This window comes from Melozone crissalis, unplaced genomic scaffold (assembly GCF_028551555.1).
Source record: "Melozone crissalis strain CALT ecotype California unplaced genomic scaffold, PUWL_Pcris_2 ptg000086l_1, whole genome shotgun sequence".
NCBI lineage: Eukaryota > Metazoa > Chordata > Aves > Passeriformes > Passerellidae > Melozone > Melozone crissalis.
Genome location: NW_026535863.1, coordinates 2,260,080 through 2,271,571, shown reverse-complemented (window position 1 = coordinate 2,271,571; position 11,492 = coordinate 2,260,080). Strand labels below are relative to the sequence as shown.

The following is an 11,492-nucleotide window of genomic DNA, read 5'->3' as shown; positions in this document are numbered from 1 at the left end:
CTCCCCTCTTGGGCTCAGCTGCTGTTGTGGCTGTGGGGGAAGTTTGGGGTAGAGGAGAGTTTGGTGGGTGGGTTTGGGGCAGTCAGATGGTGGGGTTTTTTTGGTTTATTTTTTGGTGGGTATTTTTTGGATGGTGGTGACCGGGGAAAGTTTAGTTTGTCCTTGGAGGAGCAGGGAGGGCGAAGTGTTCCTGGGCACGGGGTGAGCGCTGCGAGGAACCCTGGATTTACTCTCAGTGTCATCATCTCAATCACTTTAAGTCCTAATTACTTATAGTGGGCCCGAATTCCCGTGTCCTCTCCTGGGTGCACTGTGGGGGCTGCTGGGCTGGGCTGGGGGCTGCCCTGCCCTCTGCACATGAAGCCACCAGCCTGGAGTGACAGCGGGACCCCAAGCCTGTCACCTCTCAGGCTGCTCTCAGTGCTGCTCTTGCAGAAACAGGGATCAATGCAGGATCTGTCTGACCCCATTAGCGGCTTCCTATTGCTTTCCATTTATACCTTCTCTCCATTTTTGGCTCCGGCCGCCCACCTCCTCCAGAGTTTGCTGCCGGTGCAGATTTCGAGGGGGGGACAGAGCGAGGTGACAGCACCGAGCCTTGGGGTGGGGGAGCAGGTGGAGGCTCTGCCTCTGTCCCAGAGCTTTGGGACACGCTGGGAAAGTTTCCATCGATTTGGGCTCGGGTTGTTTCTCGTGTTACAGGGCAGTAAGCAGGAGGGGGGCCTGCCCCGGCCGGGTGGAGCCGGGATGCTCCAGGGGGAAAAGGTCACTCCATGCACCTCCTTCTCCACATCTCTGCTGGTTCGGGCTGACCAAAGTGCTTTGTGTCCGTGTGTCCATCCATCAGCCGCTCCCGGAGTGTGTCCGACACTTGGCAGCAGCAACTGCTCCGTAAATACCAGTGGGGCAGAACCCCAGCCCCCAAAGAGCCCATTCAGCATCCCATCCCAGGGGGACAAAACTCCAGCCCCAAAGAGCCCATTCAGCATCCTGTCCCAGGGGAGCGGTACCCCAGCCCCAAAGAGCCCACTCAGCATCCCCAAAGAGCCACCACAGCACCTCACAGCCCAAAATCCATTTCAACCTTTCCCTGAATCAGGCTAAACCCCGGCTCGGAGTGCAGGGAAGATGAGCAGGGCTCAGCAGCAGCCAAGCCTGGCCGGGTCCCAGCCTGTCCCAGTCCTGTCCCTCGGAGCAGCCGGCACCGCCGCAGGGCTGATTTGATCCCATCTGGCTTTTCCTGCTACCTGCACTGGGCTGGGGCGGCTCTCAGGGCACAGCTCGAGCGAGCGGGACCCCGCTGGCTCCCTCCGAGCAGGAACTCCCCCTCGCTGCTTATTAAATTACATCCTGACCCGGTTAATCCATAGCTGATTAATTTTGGACTCCATGGCTGGGTATAAGAAAGGGTTCATCTGTCTCCTGGTGTGTACTGTGTGTACTGAGCTCTCTGATAATCAGATTTTTAAAAATATATATATTTATTTAATATCTATACAAATATATAAATATCTATATAATAGATAGATTTATATATATACTATATTATATCTATATTATATATATATATATATGTGTGTGTAAATAAAATACAGGTGGAGAAATCAGAAGGAGGTATGAAAAGTGGGGAGGGCTGCAGGGGTCTGGATGGACACAGCAGTGATGAACACTCCATCCCAGCCCTGGGAATCCTGCTGGGGCTCCTCTTATGTGCATCTTGTCCTGGGGAGCTCCTGCCTGGCTTTATGGGGAAACTGAGGCACGGAGATGGAAGCAGCCCTCAGGAGTTGGTGGCTGTTTGCTCAGGCTCATAATTTGTTTTCTGGTGCAATTTCATGGAATTCCACGATGGTTTGGGTTGGAAAGGACCTCAAAGCCCATCCAGTCCCACCCCTGCCATGGCAGGGACACCTTCACTGTCCCAAATTGCTCCCAGACTGGCATTGGACACTTCCAGGGACCCAGGGATCAGCCAAAGCTGCTCTGGGCGCTCTGTGCCAGGGCCTCCCCACCCTCCCAGGGAAGAATTTGTCCCAAATACCTCATCTGAACCCACTGTCTTTCAGTTTAAAGACAATTTGTATGTTTAAATGTTGAGGTTCATCCTGCCCTACCCTTGCCACAGACAAATTTTAACCTCTGCTTTTAGAAGCAAAGAACTTTCAGGTCTGGCTGCTCCTAAGCCCTGGGGCTGCAGAAATTCTGGGATTGCTCTGAGCCACACCATTATTGCAGTGGATTTTGGCCCCTTTTCCATTTCTCCACTGTTCCCACAGTCAGGACTCAAAAGCAGATGCAGCTTTTGCCAGACCCCATCATCCTCTGGAAGATCTGAATTACTCTTTCCTGTATTTTCATCATTCATAAACTACCACCATCTCTTCCCCGGCTTATTCCCTCACAGCTGCACACATTTGCTTGGAATTTAGAGAGTTCCATTTGCAAACTCCTCTCCTGAGGAAGAGGATGAGCCACAAGTTTTCACAGCAAGCCCAGCAGCTCCTTGTTTCCCTTCCAGAGATGATTCCTGCCCTGCTCCATCAGTGCCAGATGCCCAGGGCACCTCCCTGAGCCCCCAAGGACACTCCCTGCTGCAATTAGAGCTCCAATATTAATTACCCCAGCCTTAATCAAGGGCATTCAAGGGTCTGGGGTGTGGTTTAATACCCTGACCCCCCAAAATCCAACCCCCCTGAAAAATCCAGCCCTCCTGATGCTGGGGGACTGTTGCTAATTGAGGGGCCCTTCAATTAGCTGGAATGAGAAATAAGAAAAATTCCCTTGGTGGAGAGGCTGCGGAGCCACCTGAGCTCCATCCCGGAGCCGCAGGGCTGGAATTAGCGAACCCCAGGTAATTAGTGCTGCAAAGAGAGGACAATTAGCGGAGGCTCATTAGTGCCCTGAGCTGCTCTGTGGCCCGGAGCCGGTGCAGGCTCACATGGATTTCACAGTTCCGCTCGGGAATTCAGGAAAAGCAAAGAAAGTGTCCCTGTGTTTTGCAGAGATAATCAAAACTCCACAACTTTTGTGAGAGTTGTAAAGCCGGGATGTTTATTATTACAGGAATCGTTCCCCTCAAAATGACATGTGTACTTCTGGGAACTTCAGGTCCCTTCTTACCCCTCTCTCAAATACATATGCATACAATTTCACAATAGGTTCATACATATTCATTTTTACGAATTTTGCATGACATTTGCCTAGTTCCTCTTTATCAGAAAGAATTCCTAGGTCAGGTTGGCAGTCTCTCTGTCTCTCTCTATCACTCTCTTTCTCTCTTTTATCTCTGTCTTTCACTGAAGCAGTTTCTGTGAGCCTAGGTTTTGCAGTCAGGCTACATAGCTATGTTTTCTAACCACAGACTCAACTCAAAATTGTACATTTCACCTAAATCAAAATGGATTTCTGCCCTGGAAAATGTCCACTCTGCCTCAACTGCCTGGTTCCTCCGCAGGACAGGACCTGCAGGACCCCTGCAGCCTCCTCCTGCCCATCCCATGTCACATCAAAGGGAAGGGGAGGGATGTGCTGCTCATCCTGCGCTATTTCCCACAGGGAAAGTTAAGCTCCCTGTCCAAACAATAATCCAGGGGTCTGCTGCCAAAAATTCCTCCTCTGCCAGTTAATCCCTCTCTGGTTTTTGGACAGGCTCGGGGGTGTTTTTTCTCCCCTCTGGTGCCAGAGTGATCCCACCCAGGACTTGCGATGGATGCACACCTGGATGGTGTCCAGCATCCAGGATAGATTCTGCTCCATCCTGGGTGCTGGACACCTTCAGGGGCCAAATTTGTCTGTGGGATCAATCCCAGCAGAGCTGGTGATTCCAGGAGCAGGGGATTAGAGGGAGAGAAGTGCCTGGGGCAGCCTGGCTGGAGGAGGATTGAAATCCTTGGAGCCAAGGGGGTATTTGGAGTCACCTTGGTGGGACACAAAGGCAGAGCTGTCCCGGGGGTGTCCGGGGTGCAGCCGAGCTCCCCGGAGAGGAGGGAGTTGTGTAACTGCCCCGTTTCTGGCGGGCAGGGATGTTATTCCAGGCATCTCCCCCTGTGCCCGTCTCCCCTGGACCACAGCACTAATTTCACTCCAGGGATATCCCCGATATCAGAGAGAGCTTGCTAAAAATCCTCAGCCCCAGCACAACCCGGATCTGCTGCTCTTCTGGGTGCTTTTAATGCTCTGCATTTCCCTCCGCCACAGCTGCTCTTTGCCCCGGTGCAGGAAGTGATCCTGGCTAGTTCCAAGTAGATTTTGGGAAAAAAAAAACCAAACAAAAGACAAAAAAAAACACACACACACAAAAAAAACAAAAAACAAAAAAAAAACAAACCAAAAAAACCGCAAAACCCCCCCCAAAAAACCCAACAAAAAATTTTCAAAAAAGCTCCCAAAAAACTCCAAAAAAACAAAACAACCCCCCCAAAAAAACAAAACAACCCCCCCCAAAAACAAAACCAAAACAAAACAAAAAAAACCACAAAGAAACCAAAACCAAAATAAAAACCAAAAAACCCAAACCAAAACAAAAAAAAAACCAAAACAAACAAAAAAAACCAAAACAAAACACCAAAAAGGTCAGATTTTGCCTACAGCCCTCATCACCCTGTGGTGAAAGCCCTTCCAAAGCTGGGTTTGGAGGTGAGATGGACACAAGGTGCCAGGAATATAAATTGAATTGTTTTTTGTTAATAGATGCCCTCGCCGGGATGAGGGTAAATTTAAGGGCTAGAGAAAAGGTGTATAAAATGATAAAGCCTCCCTGAAGGAGCTGATCAAAGGTCTGGATAATCTCCTGTCCCCTTTCCATCAGAGGAGGCTGGAGATGTCTGCAGGATGCTCCAAGCCGGGCTCTCCTCGGGGACAGCAAGGTTTAATGTGCTCATTAACGTCACGAGAGGAGAAATAGCTCAGAGGACAGAAAAGGATGCTGGAGGGGGGGAAATCGAGGTGAGCGGGTCCCTGAAGAGCAAAGGAACGTCACCGAGGAGGAATTGAGGAATTCAGGCTGAAGCCTGCGGGTGGAAATGTGCCACCCCCTCCTCTGCCTTCCTCCCCTGCCTGGAGGGCGAGGAGGAGGAAGAGGAGGGTGGGGAGATAACCTGGGTGAAGGTGGAAGCGGAATCCAGCCCTGGGTGAGGCCAACGGGGATGAAATCACTCTGGAGCACCCAAGGCGAGATGGCCGTGAGCAGCAGCAGGCTCCGGAATGGAAAGAAAATCAAAATAGGGAAAGAAAACAAAAATCCCGGTTATTTTAACGACTCCTGCCAACAACCTGCCCGGTCCTGCCCATTAATAAATAAAGATTTATTTATTAATTGATTAATTCCTGGAGGTGACAAGCCCGGAGCCAGCACCCAGCTGCACCCTGGCGTGAGGAAGGGCCAGGTCCCTCCTCTCCCTCTCCCTGGCACCGATGCCCTTTCCTGGCTGTGCCAGCTGTACCGCATCTGGTCCCAGTCCCCCCGGGGCGGGGACGGACACGTCCCACGTGGCGGTGGTGGCACTGTCCCCTCCTGTCCCCACGACCGCGGGCGAGAGGTAGGTGGGCAGCGGGGGATGCTCCAACCCTTGGGCTTTCCCCTCCCCTTCTCCTCTTTTTAATATTTTATAATAATACCTGAAAAGGAGCTGTAAATCCCTCTGCCGGTGTGCGGGTCCCTGTCCCCCCTCTCGCGGGGACCAGCTCAGACCTCGCCACGTCACGGACAAGACTTGGAGCATCCGCAGCATTATTGGGGATTAAAGGTGGCATCCATCCGCCAGAAGGGCACGTCCTCTGCTCCCGTCTCGCCGCCCGGCGGGTGGGCACAGGAGGTGGGAGCCCGATCCCCCTCCCCGGGTGATGGGGAGTGGGGACAGGGTGTGCCCAGCGCCTTTCCATGGAGCCCCGGCTGGTTCCAGGGCTCCCGGGGGGATTTGGGGGCCGAGGTCCCCCTGCCAAAGCCCGGCTTAGGCGCGGGGCTGCCAATTCCCCGCTGGAGCAAAGGGACACAGGAGCCTTTCCAATGACATTGTCCGGCCAAAGGCGCCGTGCGAGGGTATGGCTGGGCTTTCTCCTCACCCTGCACATCCCTGTGTGTGTTTGATCACTCTCTCCCCAGATGCTGAATGCTTTGGTGCTTCCATGCCCTGGCCAGGTAAGTCCTTGCAGGTGCTGGTGAGGGTGGGCAGAGGAGACAATCTCCTTTCTCATCCCACCCAGGGATGATGATGGGGAGGGAAGGGGACAGGAGAGGGGTGAGAAGAGGCTCAACACCTCCAATAATCTGGAAAAACCTTGGGGATGTGTCACAGACATCTTTTATGAGGATTTTTCCTCCTGAGAAGCTAGGAGGCCTCAGGAACAAAATGTAAACAATGGTTATCTGCTGCTGTGGAATGCAACAGGTGCATCTGGGATGGGGGTCCTGTTGGTTGTTTCTAATTAATGGCCAATCACAGTCAGCTGGCTCAGACTCTCTGTCCTTGTTGTTCATTCCTTCTTTTTCTATTCTTACCTAGCCTTCTGATGAAATCCTTTCTTCTATTCTTTTAGTATAGTTTTAATGTAATATATATATCATAACATAATAAATCAAACCTTCTGAAACACGGAGTCAGATCCTCATCTCTTCCCTCCTCCTCAGACCCTCTGTGAACAACATCACAGGGATGGATGTTGTTCACACAGGGTGGTCACAGGAGGAGGAGGAGGAGGACTGCAGGGAGGAAGGTTTGACTGGGTGCAGAGAGCCTGGTGGAAGCCACAGCCCCGACTGGCTGGGATGTGATGGGTAAAACACCAACCCTCCCTCCAAATGACCTTTCTCTTTCACCGTCGCTCTGCCTCGCGTGGTTTTTTTGTTATTATTATGATTTTCCACGGGCAGGGATTTCCGCTGAAGGATATTAGTTAATCAGATTCTGAGAAGCAGATGTTGGGTGATTTAGGAGGGAAAAACGAGGCAACTTTCTAGTTCAAGCCTCGGCTGGAGCCCGGTGCAAAGCTCAGGGGGGATGTTTTGTGGCTTTGGGATGCACTGTTAATTTTGGTCTTAATTAAAAACCAGACAGATAAGGTGGTTTGGGGTCAGGTGGGGTACCTCCCTCCAGACACCAGCATGCCCTGGGGATTTAAGGTAAGGAAAGGAACCTCAGAGCCCTGCATCCCATGGGAAACTGTTCCAAGGACTTGAAATGAAGCTAAAGCACTCTGGGAATTTCATGGTCAGCTTTAGCTGCTCAGCTTTGTTCCACTGCCAAGAGAAGTCCCTGTCCCTGTGGTCCCCTCTGGGTCTTCCCCCTGGCTGGAGGTGTGGTGGGTCAGGTCAGCTCACCCTGCCACTGAACACTGAACTCTGATTCAAACTTCATTTAAAAATCAGCTTGGGATTTAAATTAAGAAAAAACAAGTAGGCAAGAAGGGAACGATGTGTGCCGCTTTTCTTCTTTCCTTTAACAGTTATTTTTCCCTTGAAAGTGCTTTATCTGGGCCAGATTTGCAGTATCCCTTTGTAGGCCTCCTGATGCTCCTGAAACCAGGGTTATCCTCAGCTCTGATGCCACAAATCATCCTGCCAGCACCAGCTTCCCACAAAGCCACCAGATATTCCAGCCTGGGATGAATCCAGCCCCATGGAGAGCAGCTGCACCTTGGGAATGTCCAGCTGGGGCTGGAGGAGGACTCAGGTTTGGAGTCCTTGAGGCTCCCCAGCTTTGCCTGGGGTTACTTTGAGGACACAACCACGCTGCTGCTGCTGCTCCAGACATCAGTTCTGTCCCTTGCCCCTGCCACTCCTCCCTACACATCCCCAAGAGGGAAATTGGGCACAGAGCCAGCCTGCAGCAGCTCCTCAGGGCTGGATTTCTAAGAACAGCCAAGCTTTGTGGGTTTAGCTCAAGCAAAGAGACCTGTAAATAGCTTATGATAAATTGTAGGATTTGTCCCCAAATCCAGAATCTCTTCTACTGAGTAGAGAATGAGGTTGACCCATGGTTGCTGGGTCCTGCATGAGCTTCTGCTGTTGGGGCTGTTAAGATGAGAGGAGGAGAGGGAGGATTTGGGCAAATCAGGCTCTTCATGCCCATTTCTGCAATAGATTGGGGGGGATTTTGGCTTGTCCTACCCCAGTTGTGTGTCAGCTTATGACAAATTGTAGGATTTGCCCCAAATCCAGAATCTCCTACTGAGGAGAGAGGGAGGTTGACCCATGGATGCTGGGTCCTGTATGAGCTTCTGCTGCCGGAGCTGTAGAGCTGAGAGGAGGAGAGGGAGGATTTGGGCAAATCAGGCTCTTCATGCCCATTTCTGCAACAGATTGGGGGGGCCTGTCCTACCCCAGCTGTGTGTCAGCAAGGATGGACCCTCATTTTCTGGGGAGGAAAAACCTTCAGCACCCCAAATCAGCTTGGGGAGCAGCTTGGGGAGCAGCTAAGGTCCCATGGGGGAATGAGTTCCTGCCCAGCTCTGGGAAGCAAACCCCACCCCAGCTGTGTATCAGCAAGGATGGATTCTCAGCTTCTGGGCAGGCAAAACCTCAAGCACCCCAAATCAGTGAAACAGGGAGCTCGAGGCACAGGGAGCAGCTCAGGCTCCATAGGGGGATGAGATCCTGCCCAGCCCTGGAAGCAAACCCAGCACTGGGGACCATCCTCATCACAGGACCAGCCCTGGCACCACTGCTGCTGCTCCGTGGCCTAAATTGTGTTGCTATTCCTGGCAGTTGAGGGCATTTGGGTTTTTTGTGTCCCTCTGACTGGCTGGGTAAGAAAGCCAGAGTGCCCTTGGTGAGCAGCGGTCACGCAGAGCAGCCCCACGTGTCCTCCTGTAGTGCCTCATGTCTGGGAAATACATTTGGAGGGGAAATAAATCAGGGCACTGAATTTACTTAGAAAGTTCATTCTGGGGAAAATCTCCACAGAACTGCTCCCTGTTAACACCTAATTTCTCTCTGTGCTTCTCCCTGAGGCAGGACAGGTAATTTCCCAGCTCCATAACTTGGCCTGGTCCCTGGGCTCCTCTTTGACTTTGCTGAGCTCTGAATGATGTTGGTGTGTGGGGAGATGTGTGCCCAGGAATATTTGGGGATGTGGGGACTGTCTCTGAGTGCCTCTCAGAGCTGGGCTGGGAAATAATCCACCCCATGGCCTGAAAGGTGCTCTCCAAGGGATCCAAAGGCTTAGTCCTGAGCTTAGTCCTGAGCTTCTTCCTGGGGCTGGGAATATCAGGTCTGTTGTGGAGGAGGGCTAGGAGAGCTCTGGGGGATGTCACCCCATCCTGTGCCTGCCCCAAGGCCAGGGATCATGTTTCCACCCCTCTTCCCAGACCAAAGGGGTTCTCCAAGGCTGGTGGACATTTCTCCTCCTGACCTGCTTCCCCCTGGGCTGCATTCCCCAAACTCCAGTGTGTTCCTGCTTTGGGAATTGTTTCCCAATAATGCTTGACTCACCTGCATAGTGCCTAGGACATCCTGGGATTTGACCCAATGCTTCTCCCACCTGGAACAAGGGCTGCCCTTAACTTGGGACAGCTGTGTTTAAAACCTCCAAATCCTGCTCTGAGCTTTGGATCCACACCTGGAAATGGATGAAAGGACCCCTTGCTGTGGGATCACTGGGGAGAGGTAGGGTGGGACACCTGGATTCACCCCCATCCTCTGCTGCTGTCTGACCTTCCATCCTCGGGTTCTGTAGGTGGTTTTGGGAGGTTTAACAACGGCAAAGCCGTGCCAAAAGGGCGTGCAGGATCCAAAAATGAGCGGCTTGCTGGAAGTCATGCTACTCAACGGCAATAATGCTTCCATTAAAGCCAGAACAGGGTGGTGTGGCCTCTCAGGGTTTGTTTCACCCTGCTCGTGCACAGTTCAGCTCTGTGTCCTGTCCCTTGCAGATCCTCCTAGCGTGGGACAGGCGCAGGCAGCCGGCGTCAGCCGCGGGGGTTTCTGCTGCTGAGCTGACTAGCGTATGATGGACGTGGCCAGTTGGAAGGAGATGGAGGTGGCACTAGTCAGTTTTGACAACGCTGATCAGATCGTGGAGGACCCCTGCTACTCCAACGACCTCAGCCCCGCCGGGCAGTCGCGCAAGGGCCACCCCAGCTGCGCCAACCTGCTGTCCAACCTGCGCATCCTCATCAACAGCGAGAACGCCAACAATGAGACCATCTTCTCCAGGTTCTCCGCCGAGTTCAGCGACCACCTGGTGGGGGAGAGGGTGGGCATGGATGAGGGCGACCAACGAGTCATCATCAACATCGCTGGGCTGAGGTTTGAGACGCGGCTCAAGACCCTGGACCAGTTCCCCGAGACCTTGCTCGGGGACCCGGAAAAGAGGATGCGTTACTTCGACTCCATGAGGAATGAATATTTCTTTGACAGGAACAGGCCCAGTTTTGATGGGATCCTGTACTATTACCAGTCTGGGGGGAAAATACGGCGCCCGGCCAACGTCCCCATCGACGTCTTTGCTGATGAAATCACCTTCTATGAGCTGGGTGATGAAGCCATGGACCAGTTCCGGGAGGATGAAGGGTTCATCAAGGATCCTGAGACCCTCTTACCAACCAATGACTTTCACAGGCAGTTCTGGCTGCTCTTTGAGTACCCTGAGAGCTCCAGTGCAGCCAGAGGCGTAGCTTTGGTCTCCGTCCTGGTCATTGTCATCTCCATCATCATCTTCTGCATGGAGACCCTGCCGGAGTTCCGGGAGGAGAGGGAGTTCAGGTCCACCCAGGAGCTTTCTAGGAATGTGACAGACACCTTAGTGTCCCACAGCACCTTCACAGACCCTTTCTTCGTCATAGAGACTGCCTGCATCGTCTGGTTCTCCTTTGAGCTCTTTGTCCGGTTCATCGTGTGCCCCAGCAAGACCGAGTTCTTCAGGAACATCATGAACATCATCGACATCGTGTCCATCATCCCCTACTTCGTGACGCTCACCACCGAGCTGATCCAGCAGAGCGAACTCAACGGGCAGCAGAACATGTCCCTGGCCATCCTGCGCATCATCCGCCTCGTCAGGGTCTTCCGCATCTTCAAGCTCTCCCGGCACTCCAAGGGGCTGCAGATCCTGGGCCAGACCCTCAAGGCCAGCATGAGGGAGCTGGGCTTGCTCATCTTCTTCCTCTTCATCGGCGTCATCCTCTTCTCCAGCGCCGTTTACTTCGCGGAAGTCGACGAGCCGCAGTCCCACTTCTCCAGCATCCCCGACGGCTTCTGGTGGGCCGTGGTCACCATGACCACCGTGGGCTACGGGGACATGTGTCCCACCACGCTGGGCGGCAAGATCGTGGGGACGCTGTGCGCCATCGCGGGCGTGCTGACCATCGCCCTGCCCGTGCCCGTCATCGTCTCCAACTTCAATTACTTCTACCACCGGGAGACGGAGAACGAGGAGAAGCAGATGCTGCCCGGGGAGGTGGAGCGGCTGCTGGCCAGCGTGGCCACAGGCAACGGCAGCATGGAGTCACTCAATAAGACCAATGGGGGTTACCCTCGAGACAAGGCCAAAAAATGA

At 53.0% G+C, this 11,492-nt stretch overlaps 1 protein-coding gene across 1 annotated transcript; it reads left to right on the top strand.

The window, feature by feature from the left end:
- Positions 1-9,941: 9,941 nt before the first annotated feature.
- Positions 9,942-11,492, top strand: KCNA10 (potassium voltage-gated channel subfamily A member 10). Its single transcript, XM_054290838.1, has one exon. The coding sequence runs from the start codon at positions 9,942-9,944 to the stop codon at positions 11,490-11,492; it is 1,551 nt and encodes a 516-aa protein (XP_054146813.1).

Coding starts and splice junctions, on each gene's coding strand:
- KCNA10 (XM_054290838.1), top strand. CDS start 9,942: ATGATGGACGTGGCCAGTTGGAAGGAGATGGAGGTGGCACTAGTCAGT.